Here is a 19,529-nt window from a genome sequence, read left to right as displayed (position 1 = left end):
TAATGCAAATAACACACTAGCTTTGATGATAACGTACAATTTGCGCACTTTCTATTAAATTATATAGAATTCTCTACTACGAATTACACTCGCTACCGATGTAACAGGAGGCAAACGTAGTTCCCAATTTTAACAACAATCGCGTAACTTTCTGGAGGTAAGTAATAATAATAATAACTTAAATGTTTCCACCTTTTCAATACAATATATTCACAAGATTACAAAATTATACGGTACTAGTTTCGACCCATCTAGGGGTCATCATCAGCCGTATTGGAGCAAAGATCATTTGTGGCGAAATCCTAAGACAATATTATTTTAAAGAATAACAAGTGAAATGAGATGTTATGGTAATAGTTAATAATACAAGGAATATACATAATAAGAGGTTTTTAACAAAGAATAAAGTATAAATGGGGTGTTGTAAAAATTATAATCATGGAAATCAGTAAGTTCTTGTATTGAAATGAAATATGGCTTAGGAAGAGGGCTTAAGGTGGGGCTGAAGGGTGCGGGAGAAAGTGTAATTGTCTTGGAAAAGTACCTTTGATTAAATTTAGGATTGAGTTTAGGTTGGCTGCATTATTGTTTCTGAGGAAAGTGATAAATAGATCGAAGAGTATGTTGGGTTTCTCTGAGATTTCATTGAGATTGTGACTGGCATTAAAGTATTGGTCTAGGTGTATGTAGTAATTTTCCATTATGTTCAGTAAAGGGCCCTTGTTTGCTAATACGAGGATGTCCATGTCTTGTTCAATATTGGTGAAATTATGGTTATAATCTTGCATGTGTTGGCCGATGGCTGAAAACTTGTTGTATTTTATTGCGTTAGTGTGCTCGTGGTATCTGATAATGAAGTTTCTCCCGGTTTGTCCGATGTAGGTTTTTTTACAGGTGGTACATTTGATCCTATAAACTCCTGATTTTAAAAAACTGCTGGTCTTGTTGATGTGTGAAGTATTGTATAAAACATTCATGTTCTTATTGTTGGTTTTGAAGGCTATTTTAACGCCTTGTTTCTTAAAGATGTTGGTTAACTTGTAGATATCATTGTTGAACGTGAAGGTGGAAAATGTTAGAGGTTTGGTTATTTCTTTTTTGAGGGTAGTTTTTGGGCGATGTTTGTGTTTATTGATTATCCTTTCTATAAAATGATTGCTGAAGCCGTTGAATTTTGCGATTCCGCGGATTGTGTTGAGTTCGTTTTTTAGATCTTTATTGGACATAGGTATGCTGAAGGCTCGGTGAACTAGGCTGTTGTATGTGGCTCGTTTGTGGGACTGGGGGTGCACTGAATCTTGGCGAATGGTGGAGGCTGTTTGAGTGGGTTTTCTGAAAATTTTATAACTGAAAGAATCTGAGTTTCTAGTGATGGTTAAATCTAGAAAGTTGATTTTTTGATTTGATTCGGATTCTAGTGTGAATTTGATATGAGGATCAATATTGTTGAGTCTTAAGAGGGTGGTGGGTGCGTTAATTGATTTCTCATTCATAATTACAAAGACATCGTCGACATATCTGGCCCATCGGCCAACACATGCAAGATTATAACCATAATTTCACCAATATTGAACAAGACATGGACATCCTCGTATTAGCAAACAAGGGCCCTTTACTGAACATAATGGAAAATTACTACATACACCTAGACCAATACTTTAATGCCAGTCACAATCTCAATGAAATCTCAGAGAAACCCAACATACTCTTCGATCTATTTATCACTTTCCTCAGAAACAATAATGCAGCCAACCTAAACTCAATCCTAAATTTAATCAAAGGTACTTTTCCAAGACAATTACACTTTCTCCCGCACCCTTCAGCCCCACCTTAAGCCCTCTTCCTAAGCCATATTTCATTTCAATACAAGAACTTACTGATTTCCATGATTATAATTTTTACAACACCCCATTTATACTTTATTCTTTGTTAAAAACCTCTTATTATGTATATTCCTTGTATTATTAACTATTACCATAACATCTCATTTCACTTGTTATTCTTTAAAATAATATTGTCTTAGGATTTCGCCACAAATGATCTTTGCTCCAATACGGCTGATGATGACCCCTAGATGGGTCGAAACTAGTACCGTATAATTTTGTAATCTTGTGAATATATTGTATTGAAAAGGTGGAAACATTTAAGTTATTATTATTATTACTTATATATTGTTCAATACGGACCAAAAACATGAAATTCATAACCATCAATTTCTGGAGGTAGTTGGCCAAATGATTCATGCCATGAGATAACAGTTGTTCACAATCGGCCACATCGCGACTATCAGAGATCGACTCCAATAATCTAAGTCGCCTGCAACGAGACTAATAACAATATATCGTAGTATTGATTGCCCCTCGTGAAACAATACAATAGGTAATTCTAGAACTTACCCAAACATATTCTAATTGGTATGTAGACAAGAATGTTTGGAGTGGTGTGGGAAAACATTTATAAAAAAATGTTTTTATGCCTCAGATTGTGGTTTAAAGTTAAAAACTTCATGATTGTTCCGTATTGAATAGAGAAATAAGAAGATGTACAATATTATAGGGAAGGATCCACCTTTCAATACTCCGTAGTAAGTAGAGCGGATGATGTTTAGTTCTTTATTTAAGTTATCCTTTGATAGCGGAATTTTGAAGGCGCGGTTAACCATACTGTTGTATGAAGCACGTTTATGTGACTGTGGGTGAAAAGAGTCTTGTTTTATGGTATTAGCTGTATGTGTGGGTTTTCTATAAATCATATATGATAATGAGGAAGGTAATCTGTTTATTGTTATGTCTAGAAAATTAATTGATTTTTTGATTCTGTTTCAAGAGTGAATTTAATATGTGGATCAATTTTATTGAGGCTATTAAGAGTAGAAGCTGCATTGAAAACTCCATCATCCAGTATAACAAATGTGTCATCCACATATCTAGCCCAAAATAATACATGTTTAAAGTCGTCATTGTTATCAATGAAAGTGTTCTAAAAAGTCTAGGTGTATTTCTGCAAGGATCCCCGAGGCTGGAGAACCCATAGCCAAACCATCTTGTTGATAAATTATATTGTCGAAGATGAAGAAGTTGTTAGTAACTACTAATTTTAAGAGGGTCATAAAATCATTAATTTCAAGTTTGCTTAAGCAACTATATGTATTTAAGTTATTTTCAATAATAGGAAATAATTTTTTGATATTAATACTGGGATACATATTGACAATATCGAAAGAGTGTAGAGAATGGTGTGGTTGGATTGTAAAGTTATTTAATTTCTCAACTAGTTCTATGGTGTTTTTTACAGACTTATTCGATAAAAATTTGTAATTATTCTTAAGAAATTTATGAATGAATTGTGCTAATTTACACATCTAATGATAATAGCAACACTGTTCCCTTCGTTGAACGTAAACACATTCTTAACCTTAAAAAGAAAATTAAAGACCAGAACCTCATTATCACAAAAGCTGACAAAGGTAACACTACAGTAATAATGGATAAAGTTAATTATATCGAGAAAACCAAAAATTTCTTCAGTAATAATTCCTTTTCTATAACAAAGAAAGATCCTACCCAACAAATTCAATGTCTCCTAAAACAAACCCTTAAGAACTCTTCTTTCTTATTTACTGAACATGAAAAAACAAAATTATTAAGCATGAATCCAGGCCTACCAACCGCTAAATCTCTCCCTAAAATTCATAAGACTGACGTCCCTATTCAACCAATTATTAATTACAGACCCAGCTCACTTTACAAATTAGCACAATTCATTCATAAATTTCTTAAGAATAATTACAAATTTTTATCAAATAAGTCTGTAAAAAACACCATAGAACTAGTTGAGAAATTAAATAACTTTACAATCCAACCACACCATTCTCTACACTCTTTCGATATTGTCAATATGTATCCCAGTATTAATATCAAAAAAATATTTCCTATTATTGAAAATAACTTAAATACATATAGTTGCTTAAGCAAACTTGAAATTAATGATTTTATGACCCTCTTAAAATTAGTAGTTACTAACAACTTCTTCATCTTCGACAATATAATTTATCAACAAGATGGTTTGGCTATGGGTTCTCCAGCCTCGGGGATCCTTGCAGAAATACACCTAGACTTTTTAGAACACAATTTCATTGATAACAATGACGACTTTAAACATGTGTTATTTTGGGCTAGATATGTGGATGACACATTTGTTATACTGGATGATAGAGTTTTCAATGCAGCTTCTACTCTTAATAGCCTCAATAAAATTGATCCACATATTAAATTCACTCTTGAAACAGAATCAAAAAAATCAATTAATTTTCTAGACATAACAATAAACAGATTACCTTCCATCATATATGATTTATAGAAAACCCACACATACAGCTAATACCATAAAACAAGACTCTTTTCACCCACAGTCACATAAATGTGCTTCATACAACAGTATGGTTAACCGCGCCTTCAAAATTCCGCTATCAAAGGATAACTTAAATAAAGAACTAAACATCATCCGCTCTACTTACTACGGAGTATTGAAAGGTGGATCCTTCCCTATAATATTGTACATCTTCTCAGATTGTGGTGTTATTCACAAAATTCACATTATTTTGTGATTTAAATTCACTTCTGGAAAACACGAAACGTGAATACGTGAAGATAAAACCATCCTAACTTCTAACGAGGATTTTTCATTTTAATGCTAATTAACAAAATCCATGTGTACCATTCCTACAAGGTAAGAAACTACTGGTTTGACAGCTGGCATGCAATTATTGATATCACAAGAGGCGAGCTGGTCTGAAACCAATGCCGAGTCTTGCCAAAGTGTTGTCGTGTGTGCGCGCGCGTGTGTAACCTCTCAGTCGAAGAATGTGACCAGAAAACAATGTTTACTAACCTACTGGTCAGAAACATAAGGCTACAACTAACATTTCAACATTTCATATTTTTTTTCAGAAAGAAAGTGAACTGCATACTTTTACTTTTATGAACCCTAGTGAAAAAAGGATTTAGTAATCTGTTCTCTTGTGTTTTTCACATCTTTTAATTTTCTGTTGTCTCTTTCATAAGCTTCAGTGGGAAAAAAAATTTCAAATTTATTCTCAAGAGTTTTTCATACCTTTTAATGCTCATCTTCAGAAATGGTAAATACAGTTTTCACTGAACATACACTTACACGTAAAGTGCATGTGTGTGTGAAGTAGTTCTATATCCCTGTTCGGTAGTTTTTAATTGGATATTCAGTAGTACATTTTCCCATTTACCACATTCTCTTTGCTTGTCCGCTGTAGAAATGTTTTCAAAAGGTTTTACTGTATCTCAATAAATGTGTCCTTGCTGACTGCCCAGTAAACTTTTGCAATGCCATGTTTTCATCAGCTCTGCTAGTTACAGGTTGGGCAGATGGCTGTTGGTCCACCACCCACAAGTCGCCATTCTCGAAGAGCGAGAAATATTTGTAGACTGGGCCTGCCTATGCTTTAGTTAAAAGCCTTCCATAAGTACACAGTCATTAAGGCCATGATGGTCTTTGGGATGAGTGGAAGGTAAATGCCACCTCTGACCCCAGGAATTAACCTAATACTCATATCTGGGGTAGGTTGAGTCAATCCCAGGGCCATATCCTGTTCCAGAAGTAGAAGTTTTGTTTTTAATTTTTCAACTTCCTAACAGAGAATTGAATCCATGTCCTTCTGGGTGAACTGAGAACACTTTTACTGCCTTGAATAGGCAGCTGTCATCAAGAATCTATGCAATGTCAATATAAGTGAATGTGTAACTGGCCTGTATACTTAAAATCTACATTTAGACAAATGTACACTGTGAAACTATTAAAATATGGACATAATTATAGATACAACAGGGACTTACACTCAACATGATTTACTTTGGGAGGTGTGTTTCTGGCATGTGAACGATATGTCCAAAGCAGTGTAGTTGATTCCTGATTATCTTTGCCTCCACGCTTGTAGTGGTGGATTCCTAGAGTATACTAATGTTCGTCCAATGATCTTGCCATTTAATTTTCAATATCCTCCGAAAGCATCTTTGATGGTACCTCTCCAGGCATTTTAGATGTTTTCTATAAGTAATCCAAGTCTTGCAGCCATAGATAAGTGTTGGAATTTATGGCTGCGAGACTTGGACTAAAGAATGGCCTGCATGATTATGGAGGGCAGCTAAAACGATATAAGGGTATTCTGAAATATAATATGAAAAAATGTCAAACTGACACTGGCAACTGGGAAACTATAGCCAATGATAAGCCAAAATGGTGTCAAATTATATATAATGGAGTTAAAAATTTTGAACAGGATAGAAGAAGATTAGAATCTGAGAGACCGAATCGCAGGAAAGAACGAGCAATGGTGCTCTCTTATGAGCCTCTGCTGTTACAACTAGTATGTGTTACAGTTCACCTAGAGCCACCGGCGAGTGCAGACGTACGGAGTGGAGGGTCCCTGGAGTGGGAGAAGGTGGTGTAAGTGAGGAGTGTTGGAAGTCAGCGAGGTGCTTACAGGCAATGATTGGTACAGAGCAGTACAGGGCGAGCATAGGTGGTTGGGAGGGAAGGAAGAAGACAAGAAGATGCAGAATAGAACTGGATAAAATAGGATACTTTATACTTTCTGCAGCGGTGATTTTGACATTGCTTTGGATTGGGGGAGTAGAACTGAACCCAGGTCCGACTTACAGAGGAAATATGAGCTGGGAAGACATGGAAACAATCAGAAAAATCGTAACAGAGGTGGTAGCAGAGACATGTCCCCTCGAACAAATCAAGAACATGATCAAGGAACAAACGAGGGAGTTTGAAAAAATGAAGGGGTGGTTTCAGGAAAAGATAGAAGACACAGCTTCACAGGTGAGAAGAAATGGTGAAGAAGTTTCAGCATTAAGAGAGGAGATAGGGAGATTGCAAGAGGAGGTATCGAAACTGAAAGCCGACGTAGTTGTTAACACCCGAAGTCGCAGAAATAAATGCTTATTTATATATGGAGTGCAAGAGGGTAAGAAGGAAGATAAGACGAGTATAGTTTATAAAGTAGTGGACTTAATTCAGGGTAAAATGAAAATAAATTTTAGTGAAGTGGACATTGATGATGTGACAAGAGTGGGAAGATTTAGAGGTAATAGGCCTATCAAAGTGCAATTATTTTCTACACTGATGGCTGATACAGTGGTGCGTAATGCAGGTAACGTGCAAGGAGAAAAAATATGGATAAGGAGGGACATAGGAGCTGAAGAGTGGAGGAATGAAAAAACTCTTAAAAAACACATGATACGAGCTAGGCAGCAAGGGTTGAATGCAGTCATCAGAGGACAGGAATTAGTGGTGACAGGCAACAGATGGAGGAGAGTATGGTCGGTGAATAGACTGATGGACCTAGAACGAAGGATGAAACAAGATGAGGAGGCTAAGAGAAGTGTAGTGAATAACGGGGATGACAAACGAGTGGAAGATAATAGGCAAGTGAAAGATAACGAGGGTAGAAGTGTAATTATAGGAAGTAGTACTGAAAAGTGTCAAGAGAGACAGAACGAGGTGTTAAGTGGAAGTATGAACAACGGTAAGGAAAGAGCAGTGGACGGGCAATGCAGGAGAGAGGCTGAAGATCAAAGGGGTGATGGGGGAAAGGAGAGTGAGCAACAAGAAGCTGAGAGAGCTGAGTGTAGTGGTGTAGTTAGACAAGATCAGGGTATAAAAGTAAGGCCAGTGTTAACCTATGAGTACCTCGATCAGAAGTTGGGTTGGAGCGCAGGGAGAGATAGAAGATATATTTGTAGAAGAAGTAGAGATGGAGGTACTGAGATTGCATTGGTGTAGGGTATAAATGCTGAGTGATGGCAGATGAGTGTGTGTTAGGGCTGAATTGAGGTGTTGGAAGTAGAGGTGGTATATGTTGAAATGTGGTGTTGGAAAGGTATGGAGATGTAGTTATGATATGTTATAGGGTTGAAATGTGGTGTTGGAGAAGTGGTGGTATAAGATGGTGGATGACAGTTTGTTGATATTTGGAGCTGGAGGAGTGATGGTAAATGTGGTGTTGGATAAGTGTTGTAATTTGGCTATTTGTAAATTTTGGTTTGGGGGAAGATGGAGTTTTTGGTAGGAAATTATGATGGATATTAGGATGAGTATGAGTGTATGGCAAATTGAGCAAATTATGATGTGCTATAGGGTTGAAATGTGGTGTTGGAGAAGTGGTGGTATAAGATGGTGGATGGCAGAAGGTGAGTGTATTTGTAGAAGAAGTAGAGATGGTGGTACTGAGATTGTACTGGTGTCTGGTATAAATGCTGAGTGATGGCAGATGAGTGTGTGTTAGGGCTGGATTGTGGTGTTGGAAGTAGAAGTGGTATATGTTGAAATGTGGTGTTGGAAAGGTATGGAGATGTAGTTATGATATGTTATAGGGTTGAAATGTGGTGTTGGAGAAGTGGTGGCATAAGATGGTGGAAGGCAGAAGGTAAGTGCATTTGTGGAAGGAGTAGAGCTGGTATGCTGAAGTGTGGTGTTGGAAGTATTGGAGGCTTAGTATGATATGTTATAGGGTTGAGATGTGGTGTTGATAGCTATTTAATTTTTGGGGCTGGAAACAGGTGAGTTTATTATCATTTTGTATTGTATTGGTGACTGGTATAAATGCTGAGTGATGGCAGACGAGTGCGTGTTAGGGCTGAAATGTGGTGTTGGAAGTAGAGGTGGTATATGTTGAAATGTGGTGTTGGAAAGGTATGGAGATGTAGTAATGTAACTCGGCTATTTGTAAATTTTGGTTTGGTAGAAGATGGAGTCTTCAGTAGGTAATTATGACGGGTAGGATGAGTATGAGTGTATGGTAAATGTAAGTTATGATATGTTATAGGGTGGAAATGTGGTGTGAGAGAAGTGGTGGTATAAGATGGTGGATGGCAGAAGGTGAGTGTATTTGTGGAAGGAGTAGAGCTGGCATGAAGTATTAAATTATGATATGTTATAGGGTTGAAATGTGGTGTTGGAGAAGTGGTGGTACAAGATGGTGGATGGCAGAAGGTGAAGAAGAAGTAGAGGTGGTATATGAGGTAGGGTTGGTGTGGTATTGCTAAAATGGGTGTTGGAGTATTGCTGGCCAAAATTTTTGGAGGCGTGATTGGTATTTGTTATTCATTGTCGAAATTTCTGGAGATGAGAGGTAATTTTATTATGGGTGTTATGACGGAATGAAATGAAATGAAGCAATGTTAACGCAGATTGGTAAAAGTTGCGGTATGGTTGATTGGAACGCAATGACGGAATAGGATGGCCGGGTTGGTATGCAATCATGTAATGGCGGGTTTGGAATGCAACCTGGTAATGCTGCGCTTGCAGCTTATGCTGGAGTAGGTCAGGGAACAATAGAGGTGAAGAAAATGCTGAAGTAAGAAGGCTGAGTACGTGAGAGTGATAACAAGCATGGAGTTGTAACACCAGCAGTAGAATGTAAACATTGACCAGGCTGTTGTGAATTGATGTAGATGGAGTTGGTTCTGGTATAAAACCGGGACGGTATTGTTTATTTCATTGGATGTTATTTAGTATATAGGGGAGAGGGGTGGCTCAGGTTGGACTATTCTTATTAATTTTATTTGTTATTTATTATTATTATTGTGAACATGTATTCGGGGCTGAATGCCTGTTTTGTTCACTAATAAATAAATAAAAAAAAAAAATAAAAAAAAACTAGTATGTGTTATCACTAGAATTGGACTAATTAGCCACTTAAGAAGACTCAATTGATGATCTAAAAGACATTTATATTTGTTTGACGAATAAATTCCTATGATGATGATGACACTCAACATGAAGAAAGCATTTTGAAAAGTAATATTTCCAACACACAAGAGACAATTCACAATAGTTGTCTTTCAAATGACTTACTCCAGAGTTATAAGTATCCCATGCTCTATCCAGTTTCCCTTGCTGTTCTTCTATCTGTCCCTTCATCAGCCAAAGCTTAGCAAAGTCCGGGAACACCTTGATGGCCTCTTCTAATAACTTGAGAGCTTGTTCCAAGTTATCCAGAGCCCATTCTAGCTTTGAAGACTTCATCATTACTCTGGAAAACAAAGGAAAATTTCATACCGTAAAATAACTGAGAATAACTTGCACATAAAATAAAAATCACAGCTATAAAAGTTTTCTGAATGCAACTGTTTTAATTTACATAATGCTATTATCCAATAGAAAATCTGCTCTATATGTACTTTTCTTTTTATGGCATCTTGCACATTACTAAACCCAGAAAAAGCAGGTCTGTTTTTGATGTATCATTTCCATCATCAGTCATGTTACTGATTTTAGTGTGTTCTGATCTCATTTTTTTGTTGCATGCTTGATATAGTTATGCCACTCTTGCTGATCTTCAGCCTTCTTTACTATTTGTTCAAACTGCATATTGCTGATCCTCTTCACCTGTTCATTCACCTTCTTCTTGATCTCTTGCCTTCTATTCTTCCTTGTAATATAAGCTTTACAAGGTTTCCTTCATCTCTCGTAGTTATGTGACCAAAGAACATAAAAAAATCTTTGGTTCCTGCAAGATGACAAGGGTTCAGCGTTGTTCAGCTTTTTCATGATCAAGGCATCTGTTCATTTTTTAGTCCACAGAAAGAATAGTATCCTATAGCAACACCACATTCCTAATGCATTTATGCAGTTCATATCGAACAATTAGCAAGTCTGTCTCACTACCATAATTGAACATGAGAGTTTCCAATAGTTGGACTTTCATTTTTTTTAAATTTTTAAATTTGTTTGTTATGGTTCTGTCTCGTGATGGGATAATCGAATACAAAATAATCGCTTATCTAATTAGTTTAATTTAAAACTGCCTTTACATTTTAAAAAAATAGTATTTTACAGAGTAATTTAAATTCAAAATTTCTCTGTGTCACGATAGAATGCGTCTTTGGGAACGTGCAGGGGTAACTTTCTGCACTTTCACTTCGGTGTGTCGACAGTGTGTTTCATAATTGCTAAGTTCGAGTGAAATTGTAATTCTTTTGTATTCAGAGTTTTAAGGAACACCACAATATCACGTAATAGGCAGTGTGCGGAGAAGCAGAACCTCAAATATGTTCAAGCAAAGCAGCTATATCTGTAAATTTACACATTCATATTTGCGTAAAGACCATGTGGACCTTGCAGAGTGATATGAAATGTTTGTTTATGCCTATGTTACTCTTTCGATGGAAGGAATTTCAGTTAAATTCATTTTTCAAAAGGAGCCTTCCTAAAAGTAGGGTGCGGGGATTATTCGCGTAAATAAGGTAATCGAAATGTTGGCATCAATTCATCAATCTCATGACAGGAAAAATAAAATTACCTATCTCCATTCACTTATAGGAAGCACGTGGGTGGGACGATCGGTCTTTGATAAGCCTTCCAAAAATAAGATGAACTCATGCTCCACATGTGTGAATGAGTCATGTACTCAGATGCCATTACTTAAAATACACTGATTAATATACTGCATTACACACCATGAGATTATGCAAAGCACTGTGCTTAGTATTGACTACCTGGCTCACCAAATTTATCAAGTCATAAATTAAAATTTTCCAGAATCTTCTCTAAATGGTGAAGTAGCTGGTTGCTATCTTTGTAAATTCCGTCACTAAATGACTTCAAAAAATATGTCAGATTGTTAGAGTTGGTAACACTGATAATGATGACATTTTGAGATAGCGGTTCTTTCCTCAGCCAAGAAAATGTTTAGAATGGTCAATACGAATCAATGAGGGTTAAAAACGATGAAGGAAAAGGTGGTGGTGGTGGTGATGATTACTATTTTAAGAAGAACAACTGGGCAACCATCCTCTATTAATGCTAAACAGAGGGAAAAAATGGAAGGTGTCTGACACTTCAAAAAATGAAGGTATCAGCCAAAGAAAGACAAGGGCCACAAAGGGCGTAAAAATGAAAGACTTGGAAACCTAATACTACTGGGGTTGGAAAAGAACAAGAGTCGAGTAAGTAAGTAAGTAAGTAAGTAAGTAAGTAAGTAAGTAAGTAAGTAAGTAAATAAATAAATAAATAAATAAATAAATAAATAAATAAATAAATAAATAAATAAATAAATAAATAAATAAATAAATAAATAAATAAATAAATAAATAAATAAATAAATAAATAAATAAATAAATAAATAAATAAATAAATAAATAAATAAATAAATAAATAAATAAATAAATAAATAAATAAATAAATAAATAAATAAATAAATAAATAAATAAATAAATAAATAAATAAATAAATAAATAAATAAATAAATAAATAAATAAATAAATAAATAAATAAATAAATAAATAAATAAATAAATAAATAAATAAATAAATAAATAAATAAATAAATAAATAAATAAATAAATAAATAAATAAATAAATAAATAAATAAATAAATAAATAAATAAATAAATAAATAAATAAATAAATAAATAAATAAATAAATAAATAAATAAATAAATAAATAAATAAATAAATAAATAAATAAATAAATAAATAAATAAATAAATAAATAAATAAATAAATAAATAAATAAATAAATAAATAAATAAATAAATAAATAAATAAATAAATAAATAAATCAATCACCACTGATATGCACTTAGGGCAGTTGCCCAGGTGGGAGATTACCTATCAGTTGTTAACCCAGTCTTTTCTTAAATAATTTAAGAATTATAGGCCGCTTTTAGTCGCCTCTTATGACAGGCAGGGGATATCATATTATTCTACAGCTCCAAACCTGAGGATTATTATTATTATTATTATTATTTTTTTCATTTTGCTATTTGCTTTACGTCGCACCGACACAGATAGGTTTTATGGCGACGATGGGATAGGGAAGGCTTAGGAAGTGGAAGGAAGCGGCCGTGGCCTTAATTAAGGTACAGCCCCTGCATTTGCCTGGTATGAAAATGGGAAACCACGGAAAACCATCTTCAGGGCTGCCGACAGTGGGGCTTGAACCCACTATCTCCCGATTACTGGATACTGGCCGCACTTAAGCGACTGCAGCTATCGAGCTCGGTAAGGAAATTATTATTATTATTATTATTATTATTAATGAATTCCTTCCAGAGAGCAGGATAAGATGTTTTAGAATGATGTACCTCCATTTGTTCCAGTCTTGGTATGCTGCTTCTCTCTCTAGAGCATACCATGTTTCCCCTCTTTTCTCTAAATCTTCTCCAATCTGGTCTAACCACCTTTTTCTAGAATGACCAATTGGTCTTCGTCCCGGAACAATATTCTCAAAATACTGCCCTGGAATATGAGTCAGCTGCATCTGCTTAGCGTGTCCTAGCCACTTCAACCTTGCAACACTCAGCCTTTCTTCTATCGTCAGGCTGACCTGCATGTTTCTTCGGTATCTGATCATTCCTAATTCTGTCTTTCTTTCTTTCTTTCTTTTATGTACAGCTGATCTAAGGAACTTCATTTCACAAGCTTGCAGTTGACTTTCCTCTCTTTATGTATGACATTATTATTATTATTATTATTATTATTATTATTATTACAGTCGAACCTCTCTTCTGAGGACACCACCAGTTCCGTGGAAAAATGTCCATTATGAGAGGTGTCTCCTAAAACAAGGTTGTAAAAATTAATTGAACATTTTAATGGCAAAGAACATCCACCTTAAATATAAACGTCTTTATTTTGTTTCTTCTAATTAATTTCTAAATCTATCATAGAAGGCAGTAGACCACGTGGAAGGACAGCAAGCAGGTGGCTAAATCAGGCTAGGAAGACAACTGCCCTTCCTCTTCAGAACGTCGTAAGAAAAGCTGAAGATCGAGTTGGATGGCGACATTTTGTGAAGCATGTAACTCTCTAAAGACAAAACAATAGGGTCATGACACTCAGTAATGAGTAATACGACTGATGATGATGAAATAATTTCTAACTAAATATTTGCCTACCGGGCGAGTTGGCCGTGCGCGTAGAGGCGCGCGGCTGTGAGCTTGCACCCGGGAGATAGTAGGTTCGAATCCCACTATCGGCAGCCCTGAAAATGGTTTTCCGTGGTTTCCCCATTTTCACACCAGGCAAATGCTGGGGCTGTACCTTAATTAAGGCCACGGCCGCTTCCTTCCAACTCCTAGGCCTTTCCTATCCCATCGTCGCCATAAGACCTATCTGTGTCGGTGCGACGTAAAGCCCCTAGCAAAAAAAAAATAAATATATTTGCCTGGGAGATATTATAACTGATTTTACAGCCAGTACAATCATTACAGTTTTGGGAAGTAATCATTCAACTAGGTGTACAAAATTAGCACATCCTTACAGCAATATTCTCGAAAAGGGAATAACGACCCAGCGTGACACACATTCTTTATTCAATTAACCTCAACTTTCAGGCTTTTTCTTGTAACACTTGCCCACTCACTCACAGTTGCTTTGCTCAGACACATCTGAACCACTCATATACCGCAATGTTTACTTCTACGAAAATTGACTCCCACTCTCTTTTCATTCATCGATTTCTATATTCCTCCCACTCACTTAAAATGTCACTTTTATTCATCAATATTGTGTTTTCACACAGTTTATTTTTCAGGGAGCTTTTCTCACCGAATGGCCTTTCACAGTTTCTTTAATTACATGCTTTCTTGTCTCGAGATATAAACATGCTTGTCCCTCCTATTCATGTTTACTGGGTGATTGAAATGCTGTGGTATGAGAGGCATTCAATATATAATGCAACACATTTTATTTCTTGGCCAATTTCAGTATTAAAAAATTTATATTTTGTTTGGGACATCTTTGAAGATTCCCTCTTTGTCTCGTAGAGTTTCATTCATTTTTGACAGGTGGCAGCACTATAACTAGCCTTCAAAATGGCGCCTGTAACAGATTGAGTTTCTTTTGGCGGAAAACCAGGGCATCACAGATATTCATATGCGCTTGCAGAATGTCTACGGAGACCTGGCAGTGGACAAAAGCATGGCGAGTCATTGGGTGAGGCATGTTTCATCATCACAACAAGGTTGAGCCAACCTGTCTGATCTCCCGCGTGCCGGCCGGCCACACACAGCTGTGACGTCTGCAAAGTTGGAACGTAAGGACACCCTTATTCGAGGTGATCGATGGATCACAGTCAAACACAAAGTTGCTGAGCTTGATGTCTCTGTTGGCAGTGCTGACACACTTATCCACCAGTTGGAGTATTCGAAGCTTTGTTCCCGCTGGATTCCTCGACACCTAACGGAAAACCGCAAAGAGCAAAGAAGAAACATCTGTGCGGAACTGCTTGCTCATTATGAGGCTGAAGGTAACAATTTCTAGTCAAACATTGTCACACACCGAGCTCGATAGCTGCAGTCGCTTAAGTGCGGCCAGTATCCAGTATTCGGGAGATAGTAGGTTCGAACCCCACTGTCGGCAGCCCTGAAAATGGTTTTCCGTGGTTTCCCATTTTCACACCAGGCGAATGCTGGGACTGTACCTTAATTAAGGCCACGGCCGCTTCCTTCCCACTCCTAGCCCTTTCCTGTCCCATCGTCGCCGTAAGACCTATCTGTGTCGGTGCGACGTAAAACAACTAGCAAAAAAAAAAAAAAAAAAAAAAAAAAAAAAAAAAAAAAAAAAAAAAAAAAAAAACATTGTCACAGGCGATGAAACATGGATTAATCATTTTGAACCGGAAACAAAGCGGCAATCCATGGAGTGGTGCCACATCAATTCTCCCACAAAGAAAAAATTCAAAACCATACCCTCAGCTGGTAAAGTCATGGCTACAGTCTTCAGGGACTCTGAAGGGGTTATTCTATTCGATCTCCTTCTTTGTGGTGAAACGATCAACTCGGAAGTGTATTGTGCTACTCTAAGGAAAATGAAGAAATGACTTCAATGTGTTCGTAGCCATTAAAATGCAAAGAAAGTTCTGCTTCTCCATGACAATGCAAGACCTCACACAAGTCTGCGCACCCAATAGGAGCCCACAAAACTTCAGTGGACTGTTCTTCCTCATCCACTCTACAGCCCGGATCTCGCACCTTCTGACTTCCATCTGCCTGGTCCAATGAAGGCTGCACTCTGCGGGAAGCAGTACGTGGATGATGGAGAAGTTATCGATGCAGCACGACATTGGCTCTGACATCAACCAGTCGAGTGGTACCATGCGGGCATACAAGCCCTCACATTACGGTGGTGTAAGGCCGCAGCATTGAACAGAGATTATGTTGAAAAATAGGGTATTGTAGCAAAAGGATTGGGGAATAGCATATGTATTTAAATCCTCAATAAAATCAACCCACTTTTAGAAAAATAATGTTGCATTATATATTGAATTCCCTTAGTATTTCTGTCTCAACAATCAGCACATAAAAATCTCTTCCTAGCCGACCTCGACCTTATCAGCGACAATCTGAGTAATAAATAAAATGATGTAAGCTGGGCTGGAAAATCCCTTGGTAACTTGTCAGTAAACAGTCACTTGCAGAGTCCTAGGCAACTAGTATTCTCAGAATGTACACTAATTAGAACACAAGACAACCCTAACGAAAGATTTGTAAAGAACCCTGTGTAGATCAATTAACTTCATGGCTACTTCAGCATTCCTATGTATATGTCTTTCTGTTTTTCCTTGGACACGAAAGAGTACAGACTTCAAAAGGAATTCCTGTATGTTTGCAGAAGAGAAAGAATGATACAGCCCTGTGTCAAAAAATGAAGTGTCCTGGAATGAATAAAGTGTCCGCTTAAGACAAGTGAATAAGAATAATGGCAATGTCCGCTTAAATGAGGCTTATTTAACATGTGTCTTATGAAAAATAAAATCAGTTCCGTGGAAAAGTGGCCTTAGAGAGAGGTGTGTGCTGAATAAAGATGTCCGTTAGGGCAGGTTCAACTGTATTATTATTAATATTTTGCTGTGATCTCAAAGCTAATATTATTTACTTTTTCCCTTTGACATAAAATTAAAGCAGGTATATTGTCTGCTGCTAGTTAAAAGAATTTGACAATTAGCAGTACTGGGGCTTACTTTCATTATGCTGTCAGAAGATGGCATTTACTTGCATAAAGGAGTTCATTTTACAGATATTAAAGATTTTTTTTTGGCAAGCTGCTTTACGTCGCACCGACACATATAGGTCTTATGGCGACGATGGGATAGGAAAGGGCTAGGAATGGGAAGGAATTGGTCGTGGCCTTAATTAAGGTACAGCCCAGCATTTGTCTGGTGTGAAAACGGGAAACCATGAAAAACCATTTTCAGGGCTGCCGACAGTGGGGTTCGAACCCACTATCTCCGAGATGCAAGCTCACAGCTGCGCGCCCCTAACTGCACGGCCAATTCGCCCGGTGATATTAAAGATTAAGACAGTTCATTCACTTAGTTTCAAAATTTGGAGATTCATTTGAAAACAACGCATATTTCAATTTTTCGTACGGGCTAATTTATTTGCTCAATCAATTATCCATCCATCACACTTGAACCGAAAAAGTTACATTAACGTAGGTCGACACTGAAAAATATGGCATCCTTCTTAACAAATGCTACACAACAGACATCGTATATACAGACTTCCATTTACAGGTATGCTAACACCATTAAGTGTTTCACATCTGAGCTCCAAGATATTTGTAATGATAAATCATGTAGATGAACCAATTGAATTAGACGGGGCACCAATAGTTGTGGAGAAAAATGGCGAAAATTCAATTTTGCATTACAGGTTTTTTTTAGCTAAAATATTTACAACCTGTGTTTCACCTACAGGTGTATCACGGGATACTTACAGTTATGATTACAACATATAGATTTATTATTGAAGTGAGTGGAAGATTTTCTTGAGGAATTCTGTTACTTCGACACTGTGCCAGTGGTATTTCACAATCGTTGGCAGGGGTGTTGATCGTAGCACAGCTGATTGTTCTCTTCAGTACGTGGTGCATTCAGTCAAGAGGTGTCGAGCCGTCTGTGGATATTTTTCCGAGCAGCTACAGAGTGGTGAATCCATTATGTTCATTTTATGGAGACAGAATTTAAAGCATCCATGGTTTGTAATAAACTGGGTGGTTATGAAGTTGGGCCAGAGAGATGAGGATGAAATGATGATGAAGATGACACATACACCCAGCTCCCGTGCCAGCAAAATTAACCAATGGTGGTTAAAATTACGGACCATGCCGGGAATTGAACCCAGGACCCCTCTGACCGAAGGCCAGCATGCTAACCATTTAGCAGGACAATATCTAAGAAAAATCCTAATACAAACTTCTATGATGATGAAGATTTGACAGCGTATGCACCTATATTAAATCACACTAATGTGCACAGAAAAGAGTATATAATGCCAACAACGATTTGAGAGGAACTCACTCAAATTTCAGTTTTATCAAGGGAAAAAAACAAAACAAACCCCACTGTAAAGGAAACTTTACCATGTGCAAATTCAAGAAATGAACTGAATAATAATAATAATCATATTGAATTAGTTCGCTAGAAAGATCCAAACAAACTAGTGGCTAAACTTAAAAAGCTGACAGCGTCAAGAGCCAAAGGTCATTCGTCAAATGACAACGAAATCTTATTAACTTCGAAAAAAAGGGTTTCACAGAATGAACACTACATGGGATTAACTTCCATTTTCAGTGGATTTAAAATAGCCAGTTTCTCTAATGATTAACCTATGAAAGTGAATGTATAGAAAGAGCTGTTGGCAACAAGTAGTTATAGACAGACTTCGATTTTAAAAATGAAGAGAACAAATTATTACACCCATCCTCTATGAACAAAATCAGGGAAGAAATAGTGAAAGAGCTTCAAGCCTCACTTTGAAAGAATTTTAAAAGACAGCGTGTTATTAGCAAAAGAAAATATGAACTTTACTAGACTTATCTAGTAGATATGTCACTCTTTTCAAAAGTAAATTATGGATTTAAATACATGTCGAATGTAACCGATGTTTATTCAAAGTATTCATGGGCTGTACCGCTTTAAAAAAATACACACAGGTAAATAAGTCATAGAAAATCTGGAATGCATTTATTCAACATGTGATCGCTTTCTGCAACATCTTCAAATTGACAGGTGAAAAGAATTTTATAATAAACATTTTCAACAGAGGGTAGAAAAGGAGCAAAATTAAACACTACGGTACTCAACAGGTAACAGCTTAAAAGGAAGCATTGGTGAATGGTTTAATCGCCCACTATAGCATGGGATGTAGCAAAGATTCACTGCACACAGTTCTTGCAACTGGATTCACATAATGGTAAAACATGCCTTTGCTGGCAGGATGTAGTGTTCACAGCGTACTATGTCTTCTGGTATGGGCGAGAATAAATTTGTTACTTTCACTGACCTGTCCCACTCTCATCCTTGGCTTTGACAATATGAAAGTGACTGAGGTATGAGTGATTCAAGTAATGCCATTCTTTATGCAGACAGTCCCTGTTATGAATGGTGTGAAAATATCGCTGGAAAGGTAGCGTGGGCCCGTCCAGGTGGCCCTCAAAGAAATAAGTTCCAATCAGGCGATCCCCCAAGATTGCACACCACAC

The 19,529-nt window shown here is 36.7% G+C and overlaps 1 protein-coding gene across 3 annotated transcripts in view; it reads right to left on the bottom strand.

The window, feature by feature from the left end:
- The window catches only part of Prp6 (pre-mRNA processing factor 6), a 323,443-nt gene that overhangs the window by 83,713 nt on the left and 220,201 nt on the right, over window positions 1-19,529 (bottom strand). For all 3 annotated transcript variants that reach the window (XM_068225312.1, XM_068225311.1, XM_068225313.1), the window contains exon 16: window positions 9,895-10,072. In XM_068225312.1, the coding sequence (XP_068081413.1) occupies window positions 9,895-10,072 (178 nt within the window). The remainder of the gene's footprint in view (window positions 1-9,894; window positions 10,073-19,529) is intronic.

The sequence above is a fragment of the Anabrus simplex genome, chromosome 1 (assembly GCF_040414725.1).
Source record: "Anabrus simplex isolate iqAnaSimp1 chromosome 1, ASM4041472v1, whole genome shotgun sequence".
NCBI lineage: Eukaryota > Metazoa > Arthropoda > Insecta > Orthoptera > Tettigoniidae > Anabrus > Anabrus simplex.
This window is presented reverse-complemented; position numbering and strand designations above follow the sequence as displayed.